General features: G+C 39.5%; 1 protein-coding gene across 1 annotated transcript in view; it reads right to left on the bottom strand.

The window, feature by feature from the left end:
- The window catches only part of PCLO (piccolo presynaptic cytomatrix protein), a 470,221-nt gene that overhangs the window by 126,898 nt on the left and 322,704 nt on the right, over positions 1 to 20,619 (bottom strand). Inside the window, exon 11 of the mRNA XM_067564601.1 lies at positions 16,620 to 16,745. Within this exon, the coding sequence (XP_067420702.1) occupies positions 16,620 to 16,745 (126 nt within the window). The remainder of the gene's footprint in view (positions 1 to 16,619; positions 16,746 to 20,619) is intronic.

Below are 20,619 nucleotides of genomic sequence, written 5' to 3' on the forward strand. Positions count from 1 at the left end.
ATATAGTTGGATGCTAAATTCTGCTCTTGCATACATACATGTGTCTCCGATGGATTATGATGGGATCTACCCAAGAGCCTATGGGGGTCAGAATTTGGCCTCATAGCCATATATCGCTCAGTGTAGTATAAAGAGAGCCTTTTAATAAGCGTAGAATGTATTGTCTGAAGGCAAGCTGACATCTCAGACACTGACAGTTCACCATATATTGCTTTGTGTTAATCGGACCAAAGTGAGTACTGGAGTTCTCTTTTTTATATTATTGTATATTATATTTATGTATTCATGAGGTGCCTTAGTCTAAGGGCATGTCTGCATGGAAAGTTGGTGCATGAAAAGCTGGGGTGTAAAACTACAGCGCTCTCACCTGCTGTTCATTAACTGGCTTGTGGACCCCGCAGCCATGCACTAAAAGTTCTGTAGTTTGCTTTTATCTACTGCTGTTTCTATGGGCTGTTTCAAGAAGCAGCAGATCAAAGCACACTATGACACTTTTAGTGAGCAGCAGTCAATTAGAGTGAGGCACGCTATAGGTTTACATCCCACCTTGCTGCACATTAACTTTCTGCATAGACAAGACTTAACATTGCTTGATGTCTCACTAGATCAATTTATAGCTCATCTGATATATTTATTTACCCCCTACTAGAAATTATTTACTTTATTTAATATTTATTATGCATGGTGCTTCATAAACAAATAAAAAATGGAGGACCTGCCTGAACAGCCTACAATTTAAGGAGCAGATCCTGCAACTGCCTTTGCATGGGCGGATCCATCACCCGCCAAAAGTCATATTGAAATCACCTGTGTACATACAAGTGAATGGGCTTCTGTAGGGCTCTGCCCAATGGAGTCAATTACAGGATTGGGGCCTACATTAAGATATGACTGGTGATTATTGCAAACTATAGTTTAATAAATCTCTGAAATACAATGAAAATAAGAACAGGGCTCAAAGGGAAATGGAAGTTCTCAACACCTGTTAGGATTTGGCCCATAGACTTCTTTATACTATGTATTCTCTTCTTTTGATTTAAGTATAATTACACTAACTTATACCTGCAGTCCATAGGGTTGCCATCTCTTCCTCACCACTCACACCTTATATAGACATTACTCACACCTTATATAGACACCACTTACACCTTATATAGACTTATAGGCACAGGCCAGGTGAGTGTCTTCATCATCAGACTATTGGCTCTTCTGGAGACTTGCTCATGCTCTCATTTTTCACAAAAAAATTCTAAAGGTTTCATTTGTGTCTTGGTGCAGAGCAAAAACAATTGTGAAAACCTTGCATTTTTTGTGTGAAAGGGAAGTGTTGTTTTCTAGCCAGCCCTAATAATGACCAGTGATAAGTAACAATCTGTAATTCATTAGTAACTGACAAAATATCTTCTTCAAGATGAACTAACTATGCAGAAAGTTTGAAGAGGCAGTATCTATCTGGTTTTGAGATAACAGGCCTCGAAAAAGTTAGACACTAATCAGAATGACAAATCAGGGTGATGCGACGATGATTCTTCATTCAAAAACGGTTTGCACACTTTTCCATCTACCTGTGTAGAAATATTCTCTTTTGCCTTCAAATAAACCTGATGATTTTCATGCTTAGAACAATCTTCCTAGTCAAAATTGCAGGGGTGATCAAATTAGGGCTTATAATAGAACATGCTTGAAGTAATGTAAAGGAAATTCTTAACATAGTTTTCTGAAAGTACTTATATAATTTTTCCCCTTTAATCGGGCTTTTAAAACATTCATTTTATATATTAATTTACATAATCTTCTCATTTTATAATGTACTGTAACAACGGATTATAAAATTACATTTTCATATTTCCAATTCCATAATTACAGCACCATAAATTTAAGAAAAGAAGAATTGTCATGCCAGATCAGACCACTGGTTAATCTAGTTCAGCATCTTCTCTCTGACATTAGCCAGCAGCTGATGTTTCAGAGAAAGATGCAAGAAACTCTGAAATGAACAATTATAGAATAACTTGCTCATGGAAGAAGTTTCTTCCTAATCTTCTGTCAGAGGTTGCCTTAATTTGAACAATTTTAGAAATGTCTTTGTTTTTCTTCATTTCCTGTCTCTCAGATCTTGAGACACATAGGAAACATTTGACCTGAATTCCACATTGGTCTTAGGGAAAAATGGATATCAGCAAAATTGTTCTGTAAATCACACAAATACATGGCTTGCTGCTTCACAATTTACTAATCAGAGCAGCAATTTGTATTACATTCCATAACAGGGAGTGTTATAGGGAGTGCTACAGAAAACAAAATGATGGTATTTCAGTTTCATGGTTAAAATCACTCTATAAAAGCTTTTGGAAAAAATGACTGTGCCCACAACTCAGAAGTTGAAAAAAATGGTGCTTTTCACTCTGTATTTTATAATTAAAAAGATACCAAGGTGATTTTAATGTAGATTTTCCTCTTTTTTAAAAATAAAACTTTGCTTTTGTTGTATAGTGATTCAAGGATTTATTTTGTTCTCTCTTTTTTTCTTAAATGTGTATATCAATACGGAAACTACTGTCATCAAGAAACATGAAATAGATAGATACAGAAGGATACATTTGCAGTGTGGAGACATTTGAAAGAATAACTGCCATTAACGTTAATTTAATCTGTGTGGCTGAGTCCCCATTCTTCAGGCTTTATTTTGCCTGTATCATACTATCACATAGCACTCAAGGCTAGGGTTTTCATAGGTGCCTAAGAGAGTTAGGTACGCAATTCGATTTGAAATTTAATGATATTTGCACACCTAATTCCCCTGGGCAGATTTAAAAATCTAAGCCTTAGAGGCTAGTCTATGCTGAGTATAAGAACCTACTGATGCTACTACTAAGCAAGTGACTGCTTTAGCTCATGTAGTAGAGGCCTGTGCTTTTGATGCTGTAGGTCCAGATTCAAGCCCCATTTACAACCCAGAGTAGACAGTTGTTATTCATGGCATTGTCCTGGCAAAGACTACAGGCAATTCTACCTGCTACTTCTCCAGCAGGCTCTAGTCATATGTAACCCATTGGTGAGTGTGTGTGACTAATCCGCCAGAAAGGCAGATTTGGAAATTGTGAGCAAGAAAACTGTTATTATTTTTTCCTATTGTGTTCAGGAAAACAGGGCTTTGTGTTCATTTAAGTAACTAAACAGGATTACTCCAAAGAAATAGCTGACGTATCAATTTCTCCTCCTGACTGAAACAACATGTCAAGGTCCTGAATATTGGCTAAGCACTAAGGTCAAGGAGCAACAGTGGCGTGTCTAATAACAGTGTTTATCACTTGAACATTATTTTTTATTCTAGGATCTCTAAGTGCTTCACAATAGTGGGTAAGAATCATGAAATATATGCCTCATGCAGTTTTACTGCAAACTATTTACAGCTACATGAAAGTTTGCAACAATAAACCTTCTCCACCTTCCCCATGTTGACCCCTCTCCAAAGAGTTATACAGATTTGTCAAGAACAAATCATATCAAACCAACCTAATAATTTTCATTGAGAGGGTAACCAGCCTTCTGGATAGAGGGAAGTGGTAGATGTGGTATATCTTGACTTTAGTAAGGCTTTTAATACTGTCTCACATGGCTTTCTCAGAAACAAACTAGGGAAATACAACCTAGAAGGAGCTAGGCTGCATAACTGGTTGGAAAACAGTTCTTAGAGCATACTTATTACTGGTTCACAGTCAACCTGGAAGGGCATATTTAGTTGGGTCCCACAGAGATCAGTTCTGAGTCTGGTTCTATCTTCATCAATTATTTAGCTTATGGCATAGAAAGTAAATTTACAAAATTTGCAGACAATACCAAGCTGGGAGGGGATGCAAGTGCTTTGGTGGATAGGATTAACATTCAAAATTATACGGACAAACTGGAGAAACGGTCTGAAGAAAACAGGAGGGAATTCAATAAGGACAAATGGAAAGTACTCCACTTAGGAAGGAACAATCAGTGGCACACATACAAAATTGAAATGACTGCCTAGGAAGAACACTGCAGAAAGGGATCTGTGGGTCATAGTGGATCACAAGCTAAATGTGAGTCAAGAGTGTCACGCTGTTGCAAAAAAAACAAACATCATTCTGGGATATATATTAGCAGGAGTGTTGTAAGCAAGACACCAGAAGTAATTCTTCTGCTCTACTCCACTCTGATTAGGCCTCCGCTGGAGAATTGTGTCCAGTTCTGGGCACCTCATTTCAGGAAAGATGTGAACAAATTTGAGAAAGTCCAGAGAAGAGGAACAAAAATGATTAAAGGTCTAAAAAATATGACCTATGAGGGAAGATTGAAAAAACTGGTTGTTTTTTTTTTAGTTTGGAGAAGATAATACTGAAAGGGAACATGATAACAGTTTTCAAGTACATAAAGGGTTGTTACAAGGAAGAGAGTGAAAAAGTGTTCTCTTTAACCTCCCCAGATAGGACAAGAAGCAATGGGCTTAAATTGCAACAAGGGCGGTTTAGAATGGACATTAGGAAAATCTTCCTAACTTTCAGGGTACTTAAGCACTGGAATAAATTACCAAGGGAGGTTGTGGAATCTCCATCATTAAAGATTTTTAAGAGCAGGTTGGACAAACACGTGTCAGGGATAGTCTAGATAATACTTAGTCCAGCCTTGAGTACAGGGTCCTGGGCTGGAAGACCTCTTCAGGTCTCTTCCACTCCTACACTTCTATGATTCTATGATCCACCTGGTGATCACCTTAAGCCTTGTAATTTTCACCATCATTTATTATAACTGCAAACTATTTATATATTTGCATTGTTTGAAATTTGCCAAGCTATATTGCTAATATGGTCTGTGTCAATAAGATTTGTTTTGGAGGGTATTACTGATTGAAGATAATATATAAATATAAATATGTAAATATATAGAAATTTTGCAGAAATTATTCATTTACTAAAAGGAGCCAAAATTTCCCCAAGTACATAAGACTATTAGAGCTGCCATATTGGGTCAAACCATGATCCATTTTGCCCAGCATCTTGTCTCTAACACTTTCCAGTACCAGAGCTTCAGGAATTGTGTACAGAACAGGGCAATTATGGAGTCATCCACCCCTATCTTGGACCTATCCTCCATGAGCTTGTCCTGTTCATTTTTTAACCCGGTTATACTTTTGGCCATGGCAATGTGTTCCATGGGTTAGTTGCGCATTGTGTGAAAAAGCATCACCTCTTTGTATTCCATCTGCTGCCTGTTACTTTTATTGGGTGACTCCTTGCTTTTGGATTGTGTGAAAGCATAAATAACACTTCTTTATTCACTTTTTCCACAACAGTCACAATTTTACAGACCTCTAGCATAGCCCTCCCCTTAATCTTCTCTTTTCTAACTGAACAGCTCTAATCATTTTATTCTCTCTTCATATGGAAGCAATTTAATGCCCTGGATCATCTTTGCTGCCCTTCTCTGAACCTTTTTCAAGTTCCATTATATCCTTTCTGAGATGGGTGACCAGAACTGAACACAGTATTCAAGGTATGGCCACAGCATGGATTTATAGAATGGCATTATGATATTCTCTGTTTTATTTTCTGTCCTGATATTTACTAATATATTTCTATCTTTCAACCAGTTGAGAGACCTTCTCTCTTAACCCAGGACTACAAGAGACTTTGCTGAGGGACCATGTCAAAGGCTCTCTGAAAATCCAAGTACCCTATATCAACTAGATTGGTGAAGAATGACTTCTCTTTGCAAAAGCTGTGTTGACTCTTCTCCAAAAAATTGTGTTCATCTATGTGCCTGATAATTCTTTTCTTTATTACAGTTTCAACCAATTGGGCCAGTACTGAATTTAGGCTCATCAGCTTGTAATTGCCAGGATCTCTTCTGGAGCCTTTAAAAAAATCCAGGTTACATTAGCTACCTTCCAGTCATCTATTACAGAGGCTGATTTCAATGATAAGTACATACTACAGTTAGTAGTTCTGCAATCTCATATTGAGTTCCTTCTTGGGTGAAAACCATTTGGTCCTAGTGACTGATTACTGTTTAGTTTACCAATTTGTTTTAAAACCTCTTTTACTAATATATCTGTTTGGGATAATACTTCAGATCTGTGGCCCCAAAAGAATAGCTCTTATGTTGGTACCTCCTCCACATCCTCTGCAGTGAATACGGATGCAAATAATTCATCTTGGATATGTCTACACTGTGCAGTGAAGTCGATTTATTGTAAATTGACTTTCACCTGCCGAATTTTAGAAGTCACAGGAGCGTGATCACACCACACTCATTGCGTTGGGGTATTGCATTCCCCACTAGCCGCACATGGGTAAACAGTCAAAGCAGTGCACCGTAGGTAGCTATCCCACAGTGCAACTAACCACAGAGGCTTTTGGGAAGTTTGTCATCCTCCCATGATGCAATGTACTCCCCCCCCCCCCCCTTGTCCCAAACAAATGGACAAACGCTTTTTCACGCTGTTTTTCTAATCCTGTCAGTCTCTGCCACGTGCACTACTTTGCTGACGAGGCATGGAGCCTGCTCAGCTCTGCACTATCATTGTGAGCATCACAAAAACCTCATGACTTCTCCTGCAGTACTTTGAAGGCTGAGACAGAAAATTGTGATGTTACTGAGGCCATCCTGCTACAAGCCATAGAGCGAAACAATTCCCATTTGCTGCAGGCCGTCACGCATCATCTACAGTTGGTGGCGTGCCGGTTCTGATCCCGGGAAACAAGTATTGCCTGCTGGGACCGCATTGTTATGAAGGTGTAGGGTGATGATCAGTGGCTGCAGAGCTTTTGTATGTGAAAGGCCACTTTCCTTGAACTTTGCGCAGACCAGTCCCCAGCCCTAAAGTGCATGAATACTCAACCAGCTGACAGTGGAGAAGTGAGTGGTCATTGCTCTGTGGAAGCTAGCAACCCCAGACTGCTACCAGTCAGCTGGGAATCAGTTCAGAATCAGTAAATATACCGTGGGAGCGGCTGTAATGCAAATGTGCTGGGCCATTAATAGACTTCTGCTAAGAAGAGTAGTGACTTTGGGAAATTTGCAGGACATACTGGACGGGTTTTCTGCAATGGGGTTCCCAACTGTGGGAGGGGGGTGATTGATGGCATGCATATCCCTATCTTAGCACTGGACCACCTTGCCACAGAGTACATAAAATGGAAGGGATACTTCTCAGTGGTATTGCAGGCCCAGAGCAGAGCTCGAACAGACTCTTTGCCCCACAGGCTGATGAGATCCAAGACCTTAGGTCGACTGCGGGCTGGAGCGTGTTTGGGGCATGCAGTCACCATGAGCAGTTCAGCTGCAAAGCTCTCTCTATGCTAACCAAACAGGAAAGGGGAATTCAAAATTTCCTGGGGCTTGAGAGGAAAAGCTATTTCCTGTTTATGTGGCCACGGTGCAGCAGTGTGAATGTCCATAGTGGCTACAACAGAGCTTTATGGGATACCTCCCAGAAGCTAATGACATCGATTTACATTGAGCTCTGCCAACACTGACGCTCATTCGACCCATAGAATTTGACTTCAGTGCTACACCACTTGTGGAGGTGGTTTTATTGTTGCATTTTACCTCAGTTTAGGTTGGCGGAACTGACATGCCAGTGGAGACACACATTTTAGGTGGTTGACAAAAGCCACGTTACATCAACCTCCATTGTCAGTGTAGACCAGCCCTTAGCATCTCTCCAATGGCCTTGTCTTCCTTGACGCGGCTTTAAAGTAAATTTGACTGACATGGCTTTCCCAATGACAACTGTATGGGAAAGGGGAACATATCTCTACAAGACTCTTTGGGAGTGATTGATCTCAAAGAAGATATGATATAAATTATTTTATATGATGTCTAAAATATAGGCTCCGGTTCAATCACAAATTTTGGGGTTATATGCAGGAAGACACACTGAGTGAAATTCTGTTTTGGGATCAGGAGGTCAGATTAAACAGTCTTAACAGTCCCTTCTGGCCCTAAAATCTGTGAATCTTTATTATACTGTACTCCCCAGTCCATTTGTCCACCCCTTCCTCATTCTCACAGCTATAAAACACTTTGGAATTAAATGTGAGAAAAATCCACAAGGGAGCCAGGACACTCCACAAACTTCCCCTCAAGGAGTGTCAGTTGCTTTAATTCTTTAGGCTTCACAGAGAACATAAAAGAAGTGTCAGCTTCCCCCAACTCCAGCAGATCTATGTTATTCCACATTGCCTCATAGCTCCTGATTATTCTTTCACAGCTACTGTTGTTTCACAATGTATGGGAACTGCATTTAGGAGTTAATACTGCCCTGGACAGACAGATCACTAATAAATATATTTTAAGAACTCAAAAATTCTTCTAATGAAGTGTTCCTATAAAAAAATCAGATAGATCAATTTGTCATCATATGTTTAAACTAACTCTACATAAATGCTATGCCCTTTTTTGTGAAGCAGGAAAGATTTTTTACTATCCTAAAGAGACACTATAAAAAGGATTGTGGGTGCTCATATGGGTATTGCTTCTCAATGATTTCCACATCAAATGTGTAAGTCAAAAGATTTTTTTTCTAACTACTCTCTCTGTAAATTCAGCATGGGATCTGAAAGTCAGGCTGAATTCTTTCCTTTTCATACACCATCCAGAGTAACAAAGGTTCTGCAAGCAAAATTAGACCCTTCTAGCTGTGGTTCCCCCAATGCCTTCAGTTAGGTTGGACAGGTGTATTTGATTGGAACTAAGCTAACAATTCATGCACAAGAAAGAGCAGAATCTAGCTCAATCTCATCTAGTTGTGTTGGCTGTAAACTGGTAGCAGAGGTTTAAAGCAGTACAAACTATGTTGTTATCAACTGAATTCAGCGAATAAGACTCATGCACGTGCAGAAAAGATTTGCTGAGTAAGAAAGTGGCTGTTTTCCCAAGTCACTTTTTAGGCCACAACTGCACTTTAAGAAGTGCACTGAAGCAATTAAATACATTTTAAAAAACCCCTAATAATTATCTTATTTGTCTAGTATCAATAGCCATACTGACAAAAAGCAGCATGTCACATATGCCACTATTAACCACTCTTTGTTTGGAAGAGGAACAAGCCAGAATAATAGTTTCAGAAGAGAATCCAATCTGTAAGATAGTAGCACAACCGCCTAAGTGACAATTTACCGCTGACATGTGGGGAGTGCCTTTGGCACTTTTGGATTAAGATCTTTCTGAAGGGCTTTAGTGCAATGCTTTCAACAGAACTATAGAACTATCTGCTGTCTGGTATGGACTTCACTTGTGCCTCTGGGTTTCTGCCAGGCATGTAATAATCAAAGTGGCATGAGAAATCTGTTTATTCAGGATTATGGCTTGATGGGAACCAGGAAACTGCTTCTCATTTTATTGTGATGCAGCCACCAGTGTCCTTCATCTCCAGCTTTCTACAGCTTTTTAAATATGCAGCAGGACCTTCTCTACACTATGTTCCACACCAGTGCTCAGGAGATATTAGGCCAGATTAATCACTATGCCTGAGTTGTGATCATCACATGATTCAGGGACGTCTAGGAGGAGGAAAACGAGAGTGGCTTTATGCCTTGGTTCTGAGGCACCTGACTGTCTATACCTATACCCCATTTCACCAGGAACACCCCCAACAGGCCTTTATGACAAGAGCTGCTACTGGTGAGATGGAAAGCCATAGTGCTGGCCGCCCGCTATCAGGGAATCCCCTTTAAATGTGTATAGTCTTTTACGCCACTTTATTCAAGTCGAATGAGCACAAAATAGCTTCAGAACAGTACAAAATTGGGTCCATTTTGCCTTCCATGGGCATAACTGCTCCTAACATTGACACCATTGCTTGCTCTCCTCCCTAAGTCACCTCAAACTCATGGGAGGCCCATAGCTAATGAAGAGTAGATGCAAACTGATTTTCACCAGTGGTATGATATGAATCTTCAATGCATTTAAACAGAGATGTACAAGGCAAAGTACAAATATATTTCGTTTGTTGGGAGAAAAAAACTCTTGTCTTCCTTTCCGCTCCTTCCATGGGATATGTATGAAGGTGTAATTAATGTGACTTCATTGTCCTGAATTTGGTCAGTAATACAGTTGCTCTCCACCGTTGTATTAACAGCTTGTACTGTAAATAACTTGTTTCTTGTTACAGCAGATAGTGTCACATCTTTGTTCTCAGAAATGTTTTACAGAGTGACTTTCTTTCTTTCTTTCTTTCTTCAGCCAATTCCAAGGACTAGACTAGGGAAAAATGCTGATTTGCCCATGTTAAAAATTTCCAGTGACCTTTTCTTTGAGCAGTTCGAGTGTTACCATGCTTTTGAGCAAGGACTTGACATTTGGCAAGAGGTGGGGAGAGGAGGGCACAGTACCAGGGATGTGTCTTTTGCCATCTCTGTGAAAATACACCCAGATCTGATGAAGTTAAAAATCTTTGAAACATTAGTTTGCACATGCTCAGTAGAGACTTTCTAAAGCTTTGAAGATAAATTCCCAGAAGATTCTGTCTGCACTGGGAATGCTCCAGTCCGGAGCTGAGCAGGAATTTCCCTATAGTATCAGCTCTTGGCTGCTGCAGGCCAGAACTGGGCACCGGAACAAACAGCTGAGATACTGTGTCTCCTAAACTTTCAGTGCTCCTTACCCCTTGCTGGGTTAAGGCAGCATGGAGGAAGAAGCTACCTCATTTGATCACAGAGGGGACAAAAGCCAGACTTTGTGGATGGACTGGAAAAAGCAGCTTGGGACTGGTGGCTGGAAATGAGAAGGAAAGGGAAACTGGGTATTGGAATGGGGGCAGGAGAATAGGATTTGGAGCTAGGGGCAAAAAACTGGGACTGGGAGCCAGAGGGGAGACTAGAACTGGGTAGGCAAGAGGACTGGAACTGGGAGAAGGAGCTGGGGAGAACTGGGACTGGTTAGGCAAGGGGACTGAAACTGAAAGCACCGAATGGGAGAAGAAAGACTGGGATGGGATAGGGAATCTGAAAGGGGCGATTAGAACTTGCTGGGCAAGGAGACTAGGAGTTCTAAGGGGAGGATGAAGACTGGGATGGAGAGTCTAGACAGGAGAGAGACTAGAACTTGCTAGACAAGAGACGGGCTGTGATGAGAGGCTTGGGGAAGAAAACTGGGAATGACTAAGTGGGGAGAATGGGATTTGGAGAAGGAGCTAATGGTTGGGAAGAGACCAGTCTGAGACAGTTCAAAGGGGATGGAGCAGAATGGGACAGATTTGTAACCACTAAGGGGCGTGTACAAGGAGGGGGTCAGTAGGGGCACACCCCCCTCCAGTAATCATTGGGGGCACAGAACTCATTCGGCCCCAGGGCTGTGGTGGTGGGGTGGGGGGGGTGGGGATAAGAGGAAGCTCCTCCTGGGGCAAGGGGGATGAGAGGGGAGGAGTGAGTTCCTCTCAGGGTGGACGAGGCAGACACAGAAGTGCCCAAACAAAAAGGCTCAAAGTTAAATTTCTGGGCATGCCCCTGTGCCCACCAGAGTACAAAGGCCTCTCCAAAGCCTGAAATGGAACCCAAGATTCCTAAGTCGCACCATTCCTCTGCTCTCAGCAGCTATCTGTGAACACCACTGGCAAAATGTCCCAGCCCCTCTAGCGCTTGTCACTTAGGGGATGACTACCTGCTACTGCTATCTGTTACTTAGTTAGCTCAAGTGTGCAATGGATCTAAAGACTGCAACCTGGCTCATGATCTATGTGGGTGTCAATATCATACCATAGGCTGGATTTTCTGTTCTTTCTCAGTTAGCATTTTTAAAATCCTAGGAAATTACACACAGTAAAATTGCATTAGAAGAATATTATTAAGTGCTCAATAGTTAAGAACTGCCAGAATTAAAATTACTTATGCAACCTCTTGCTTATGCATTATGATACAGTCTTTAATTACATGACCATATACTATTTTTTCCACAGGACCCCTGTCTCATTCAGTACACAGAATGGATTTGCTCTGGGGATGAATTATGGTTGTGAAGTGAAGCTGGTTGTCCAAAGGACCCCTACCTCATCTGATGCAGAAGTTGGAAGGTGTACAGTGAATAAAGCTGGGGTTGCAGGATGAAAAATGACGGTCTCATGGTTAAGGCAGTTGAATGCTGGAGAACTAGATTCTATCCCTGGCTCTGCCACAGAGTGTGATGTATTATGCTAGGAAGGTCACTTAAACAAGACTTTTCAGAGGTAGTAACTAATTGTGTGTTCCGCATTTTCTGAGGACCTGACCTGAGGCCATAGGGTGTGATTTACAGAAGCGATGAGCATTCACAGCTGCCACTGATGTCAATGGGAATTGTTCTTCAAAAATATGAAGTGTGATAAAATGCTACAGATGCTGAAAAATTCCTAGGTGTCTCAAATTGGACTCCCAAAATTAGGAAACACTGTTGATATAAATCTCTGTGTGCCTCAGTTTCCCATCTGTAAAATGGGGATAACACCACCCTTCATGAGCAGGGGTGCCATGAATATAAATTAATTAGTGTTTGTGAAGCACTCAGATAACAGAGTGATAAGCACCACAGACAAGACCAAGGGGACATTAATTCTATCTCATAGTAGGGTTTGAATAGTACACAATAAATAAAGCCTAAGGTCACACACTGAACAATAAAGATAAAATAAAATATTGAATAGGTGCTTATGAACTGAGGGATGTCTGTTATGTGCAATGAATGAAAGAGGTGTCCTATAGAAAAAACAGTATTGGGTCATGTAATTAAAGACACATGCATAAGAATTGCACAGGCAATCTTTGTTTCGGTGTTTCCTACCTTTTAAATGCTTGACTTTGCAATTTTAAGTGTGTAATATATACATGTGTATATACAATCATTCTTATTGCAAATCTTTGGACTGATCACTTTTTATTCAATAAATATAATATGCCCCCCCTCCAAGATATAACTGGTGGAAGATTACTGAACTATCTCTATCAACAGGAAAGTGAGTTCAGACACACATCTATCAAACTGTGTCACAGTACATGCACTTGATGGCTCAGTGGAATCAGCTTTCCACTTCCATTTTCTGTGACACCAATGAATGAATCAAAGCTATTTTTGAACTCCGGTAGCAGGATGAGAGAACCAGGAAACTGGTGTTTCCTAATCACTACTGCAGATACACCTAACAACATTAACTGATCCAAAAAGAACAAGCAAAATGCACTGTAATATACTGACTTGTGCATATATTCATCACTTCCTTCCACTGGAGGGAATTTCAGACTTGTTCCAGTGCTTTCAGCTAACTGCACTATAAGAGCTAATGGAAATATTGCTCTTTTGTAATGAGTGGAGGCCACAAGAGTCATATTATCCATTAGGCACAATAGGCACAATGCCTAGGGCCTATGAAACTTTCAGGGCCTACAAAAGAATTTTTATATATAATTTTTTATTTTTATTTAAAAAACTATTAATAGCTTAAAATCAAATTAGTTATTTCGGTCGGGGGGTCTATGAAGGCAAGTGTGCCTAAGGCCTACGAAGGTCTTAAAACGGCCCTGGAGGCCACATTTGGGAAAGGCTGATGAGTCATGATTTCTGTTCCTGATGACATTTGAATATGCTTAATTTATGAGGTATATACAATAATAGGCAGCCATGAATCATTACAGCAAAGTGAATCATGATTGCTACTCAAATAGATTGCTGATCAAAGAGCATTAACAATTCCAAATAACCATGTGTGTCAGACATAAACCTGCCTTCCGATATGTGATGTGACAGAGAGAGAAAAAAAACATACAAGGCTAAGTTCTACTCTGAGGCACCAGTATCAGTAGCTTTGTTGGAGTTACACTAGATCCACACTGTTCTACCAGAAAGCAGATGGTGACCCACAGACCTTACTACAAATGAAATAGATTTTAGCACATTTAGAAGTCCAGAAAACAAAATCAGCATTAGCCACATGTCCATTTGATCATGAAACGCAATATTAGCAAAGCTAAATATTCTTTTGCAGATGAACAATAGCCTTTTAAAACAACATAAAAAATCACCTGGCAGTAATAGTAAGACTTAGGGGGACGTATTTTCAGCAAGTTATGATTAATGGGAAGTGCATGTGTGGGTGACATACCCCACTAGAATGCTAATTTTTTACCCTGATAGGGAATAGGTTACACAGCAGCAATGGAACTATTATATTTCAGTGGTATTCCAAAGGGTGCATTCTGTTCTCCGTTATAGTGACACAACTACAGTTTAACTCCATTGGTACTGAGGGAGTTACTTTAGTTATGCTGGTAAAACTGAGCCCAGAACATAGCTATGAAGGTGCAATTAAAATGTGCCTGTTCAGATGATGCAGAGAGAAAAGGAAAAGAGGAGATACATATTTCATTGGCCTGTTCATGACCATGGCAATGACACAAAATGGTAATGACAGGAGAACCCAGTTGACCAGTCATTTGGTTTGACACTGTCTGCTGGACATAGTAAATTCAAACTTCTCTCTAACACAGCTGAAAATACCAGTGAATGGTGTGTCAGGAGTTATTTTAAAGCTCTATTCCAAAAGCAGTTTACAGCAAAAGAACCCCGAAGGCTAGTTTTCTGTTCAGCAGAGTCATTTTCAGTCATTAAATGCCTCTCCTAATTCCCAAAACACTGCATATTATGGGCAACATTGCATTGCTGCTTCCTACTCATCCTCTGGCTTTCCCTGTAAGCCATTTAATTAAGGAAATATACACTACAATCATAACTATGAAAGACCAAATTTTATGGATGCAAATAATAAAAATTTGTGGCAAAACATGGACAGCGTTAGGCCAGATTCTTTAACATTTATTCAGTGTCAGGGTTATCTACACTACCACACAATTTGGACTACAGGGTCTGAACAGTAGCGTGCACCAAAGGGCTGCATTGTAACTCCCCTATGTGGATGCTGTAGACCTGAACTAAAAGGTTCCTAATTTGTATTAATGTAATCCTCTTCAAACAGGAGTCTTAACTGTAGATATGCCCTCAGTAGCACCTTATTCCATGACTAAGCCATTGAATGCAATGGGACCACATGCACTGCTCAATATATCAATGGCAGAATCTGGCCCTTAATGAAAATGTAACCATGTCTGCTTGGTTGGTGCTCTGTTCCCCTCTAGTGGCATCTAGACGACCTAGACATTAGCGAGTCTGCTACAGCCCTAAATAAGAGGTCACATGGCTTTAACTAAGAGGGCTCAAGCAATAAGAGGCTCATACACTGAGCTTCAGAAGTCCCAGATTCAATCCCACCCACCAAAACCCATTGTCTGTTGGTGTTAAAAAAACAATGAGAACATTTTTGTCACTGAGCAATTCCCTCCATTAACCTTTAAATTTACTTTGAAAATAGAACATTTTCCTTATTTATAACCTACAAAATATTATTGACAAAGACATTAATAAGCATGTAAAAACAAACAGGCACAACAATGAATTTGGGTTAAATTCTATTCTCGGTTATTCCTAGAGTCAACTGAGATTATTCTTTGTAAATAAATTCTCTGCTCAGGTTCATCATGTTTGCAAAATAGTTGTGAATCAATCCTGATTCCAGCAAATGTATTTGTTATTGGTGCATCAAACAGTGTATGTGAACAAATTTCAACCTATTGGGAAGGTGCTGAGAAGGACTCAGACTATTCAATTTCCTTTATTTATGGTCCTGTCTCTGTTCTGGATGACTGATTTTATTTTAAACAGAAGAACAACAAATGATGAGGAATTAAGAGACGGAATTAGCAAAGACGCTTTTCCACACATGAACATTGTTTGCAGATGAATTCAGGTACTCATATAAAGAGTAGGCATTCCTCAAGTGTTTGTAAGAAGAAAAGCTCATTTAAGGGAATGTTTATAAAGAGAGTGAAATAAGTGGTAAGAACATGGCCAAACTAAACATGGAATTCAAACAAATATTGGCAAATGCTGTTTTGAACTCCTGAAACTATATTAATACATTATGTGATTGTAAATGAGAGTAGAGATTACTCTGTAACTTTTATGCCATTGGAATGATCATGTGTATCTCAATCACAGAATGACAACATAGGGCCGAAATCTGCCATCAATTACACAAATTCAAAGGGAGTTACCTGTGTAACTGAGGATAGATTTGAGTCCATGATAGTTTTTGAGCTTGCATTTAAGAAATATGTTAGAGACCCAAGTATTAACAAGCACACATGAATAAATTCTGTAGCTGAGTTACAGCTTTTATGCATTATTAAGGTTGTGCAACAGGGTCATAATCTAGTTTCAAATCCAGAGAATTTCCTTCCTGGACTCTTTGTTTCTGCCCTGACCCCCATTTACAGAATGTATTTGGGGCAGATGGAGGCATGTCACAGCTCCACTCTGCCATATCAATTCTACATTGGTGTAGGAGCCATTAAAGGACCTTCCACCAAGAGATGATCTTTGAACAATCCAAATGCTTCTTTAAGTCTCATTGGAGAGGGGTCTGGTCTTAGAACTGGGGAGCTGAAACTGGCTCCTTGATGTCCTGCCCTGGCACTGAGAAGTGCCCTAGAGAAAAAATGAATGTAGCTCACAAACCATACAATAGAACTTTCCTCGGTTTCCAGATTTTTATGATGCCTTTATCTTACCTTCCATCAGCTTCCCTGTCTGCTCTGCATTGCCCCCAGGGAGGATCTTGGCAATGTAGGCTCCAATTTCTCCATTGTTCCCTGGAATTTCTTTCCCACCTACAACTCGGATTCCCAGTCCATTGCCTGCAATCAAAAGAAAGAAACAACTGGGTATGGACAGAGATGGAAATATTGGATATTTGTATGAAGAGAAGTGGGGACAGAAGACACATCACAGGCTACATAAAGAAAAACAAACAACTACAGCAGCTCCTGAACTTGAGCATGAGGAGTAATTTCACTATCCAAACCACACTGCCTTTGCCAATGAAGAATTCCTCTACTGGAAAGGAAACAGGGGCTTGCTGAATTTGCAAGAGGAGAGACTTCCCAACCCTCTGGATGTTGGAAATACACAATAGAAGGGCACCTCTAGCTCTGCAGAAGTGGGAGCCATCTGCATGGATGTCTCCTGCCTCATTGGATACCCTCCCCACAACAATATGGTTCAGTCACCTTTTATTTTAAGAAAAAAATGTTAGAGCATTATGGAAAAGTTTCTCAGATGTAACTGTTGTATCACTGAAAGCACAGACCCAACCTCTCTGATAACACTAAAAATACACCCTAAAACCTACCCTATATCCTTCTAATAGCCATACGGTACTGCAAAATTGTCAGTTGGGATGGCAGATGTATTTACAACAATCCTTAATTTGATACAGCAAATGCAGGTGTAATCTGGCTGCCTTTTCTTGTAGTCAGTGCTTAATCTGTAATGAAAGAGGTGCCGGGCTCAAGCAATATTTTTTGCTTTCATGCAGCAAGCCCAGAGGTGCCAGGGCTATGAACTGTCAAACCTAGAGGTGCCAGGGCTTAGCCCTGGCAACCTCTGGCACAAATTAAGCACTGGTTATATTACATACCTAAAGAATATGAATAAATTAGATGAACACACAGAGAGAGAGTGAGAGAACTCTGAATTGCAAATATAGATATCATGCAGTGTTTGGAAGATACTCTTACTTTTCTTACATGCTTGCTTTCATTGAATATATCTTACATCAAAGGATATTATCAGAATATGAGAAATCTAAAATTGTATGGTGTTGACTTTGATGGTGGTGTTAAGTGGAGTTGAGTGGGAAGTGGTTTTCCTGTCAAGTGACAGTTTTTAAGATTTCAAATATTTTTTTCCCCAAATCAGGACAGAAAGTCAAAATTTCAAAAATTTTGGCTAACTGATTATCAGAAAGAAAAAAAAAAACAGATTGGGTCAATCAAAACATTTAGATTATTTAAATATTTAAATTTTTTTAAATAAATTTATTTTAATTTTGAAACAAAAAGTCATTTCAGACTGGAAAATGAAACATAGTTTACAAAATATCAAAACTCAATATTTTAACTGTTTCTTTCTTTTTTTTCCCCCACTTTCTTTTTCAAATCAGGACATTCTGACCTTTTTCCACAAACAGTTTCAGTTTTGATGAATCTGCATTTTCTTACTAACCAAACATTTCAATCATTGGTAATAAATTCAGGTGAAAATATATATTGTCAAGTAGATTAGATGCAAAGGTTCATCAATCTTAAAGCAACACTTGCTCACTTATTAAGTTGAACATATTGGAATAGAATTTGAGTATTTTATTTAAGCCAGAAACAAATCACCAAATCATCATTTTCAGAAAATTTGATAATATTCTTCACAGTAAAAAAAAAAAATTACAAAATTAAGCCATAAAATTAAATAATGAAAATCCAATTCTTCCTGCATTCTTTATTTTAAAATATTTCCTGTATGATAAACGTAACATTTGCCTCTGAAGAAAAGAATCACAAATGAGATAATTCAGATTTTATCTAGGTGCATAAAAACCAATGTTTCCTTCATTGTTATAACTGCTAAAGTAATTAACTTTCAATTTCTGAATTAATAACTTAGCCCCTGCTGGGCAATTAGAGCCAAAAGCTATGTTAAAACCCATTGCTCAAAATCGTTGCCAAAGCATAGCCTTTCATGTGCATGTGTTTCCTGGAACTGCTATTAATGCTCCGAGAAGTCAGGTTTTGTCATAAAGGCAGCTACGTGGCCAGTGAAACAACTGGATCTACCGGCTCCATCCCTCTTGGCAATGGGTCTATCCTGAAGCATCCATGTTCCTCCCCACCAACCCCACCTTGACCCATGTGGTGTATCCTATAACCAACTACCTTCAAAATGTATTCATGAGTTGGCTTCGTCATTCCTGGCATGAAGATGTTTTTCCACTTCTTGACATCTCATTGTTTATTCTGGATTTGTGTCCTGATCTGACTGCCTTTAGGGCAAGGAAAGATATTCCTACTAGGTTTTTCCATCCCAATTTGGCTATATATTGGTTGTGTCTATGCCTTCCTCTGAGGTCCTGTACAACCATGTGTTATTAGGCACCTTGGGTGTCTCAGTTTTCAGCTGGTTGTACCCAGATAGTTTATCCTTACCAATAAACCATGATTCATCAAAGCAACTAATGCAGGTGGTCCACACAGTCAGTGTGCATATGCTGTATGTGTGCATGAAGTGGGAGTTAGACCCTCTGGCATCAGAAATGAAAGACCCTTCCATTAACACTAGCTATTGGCAAAGCATGCCCCTACATCAATGCTTAAAACACACAACTGAACTTTGGGAACTCAAGAGCTGTTGCCAACAGCAGTGGATCAGTGCATGTAGGTCCTGCAATGATGTGGGTTACCAATGAACACTGGTTTGGGTCTGGGTTGGTTTGGTTTGTCAAGAATCATCTCCCAAGTTTAGCTGATTTGGTTCAAATGTGGCTCAGCTATGCCACTGTTGAACACTCTTGTGAAGTGCTGAGCATTCTCAGCTTCTGAATATCATCAGTGGGAGGTAGGGTATACAGATTATGGCTGGATCAAATACCTGTATCTTTAATAAAAACTGTGGCCAATTTGAGCCCACATTATGTGTTTGCCTTTATTATTTGGCTTGGCACTCCGCTAAAAATCTTTACTGAATACTTGGAGGGGAGCCTCTAAAATAAATACACAAAGGATCCATCAAAATCAATGGCAAAGAAAATTACCTAGACATTCAGTCTAATTACCAGCATGGAGGACTCTAATCAACTTCCTACCACAAATGTAACAATTACAGGAATGGATGTTTCTTTAACTATACATTTCACATGGACAATCACTGATCAGCAATCATAGTGCTGCAGGACTGCTAATGCTCTAAAGGCGATGATTTGGCATATAGAGAGTTGTCTCATACTTTGCATAGAACAGTGGTTGGATGTAGTTCTCTGATTGTGCTATTATCAACTCTTGGATTATTCTAAGGTTCTATATTAAGAGGAATTCATTATTCAGTGAAATGTACATAAACAACTTGATTATTTCATTAATATTTGTTATTAGTTTTGTTATTTCAATGGGAATTGGGGGAATTAGGATTAGGTCCTATTTTATATGAAGTATGGCAAGAGAATTCTCTGTCTTAACCAGGAGATCTTAAAAGATCTGAAATTCAAAAAAGAATCCTACAAAAAGTGGAAACGAGGTCAAATTACAGTGAAAATGCGGTCGGATCAGAGGCTAAAATAGGGAAAAAAACAAGTTAAAATTACTTAGACAAGCTAGATGTTTTCAAGTTACCAGGGCCTGATGAAATACATCCTAGAATACTCAGGGAGCTGACAGAGGAGCTATCTGAGGCATTAGCGATTATCTTTGAAAAGTCATGGAAGATGGGTGAGATTTCATAGGACTGGAAAAGGGCAAATATAGTCCTAATCAATAAAAAGGGGAATAAGAACAACCCAGGGAATAACAGATCAGTCAGCTTAACTTCAGTACCCAGAAAGATAATGGAGCAAATAATTAAGCAATCAATTTGCAGACACCTAGGATATAATAAGGTGATAAGTAACAGTCAGTATGGATTTGTTAAAAACAAATCATGCCAAACCAATCTGATAGCTTTATTTGATGGATAGCCTTCCAGAAG

The sequence above is a fragment of the Emydura macquarii genome, unplaced genomic scaffold (genome assembly GCF_026122565.2).
Source record: "Emydura macquarii macquarii isolate MOO-44397 ecotype Brisbane River unplaced genomic scaffold, CSIRO-AGI_Emac_v2 contig_2636, whole genome shotgun sequence".
In the NCBI taxonomy this organism is placed as follows: domain Eukaryota; kingdom Metazoa; phylum Chordata; order Testudines; family Chelidae; genus Emydura; species Emydura macquarii.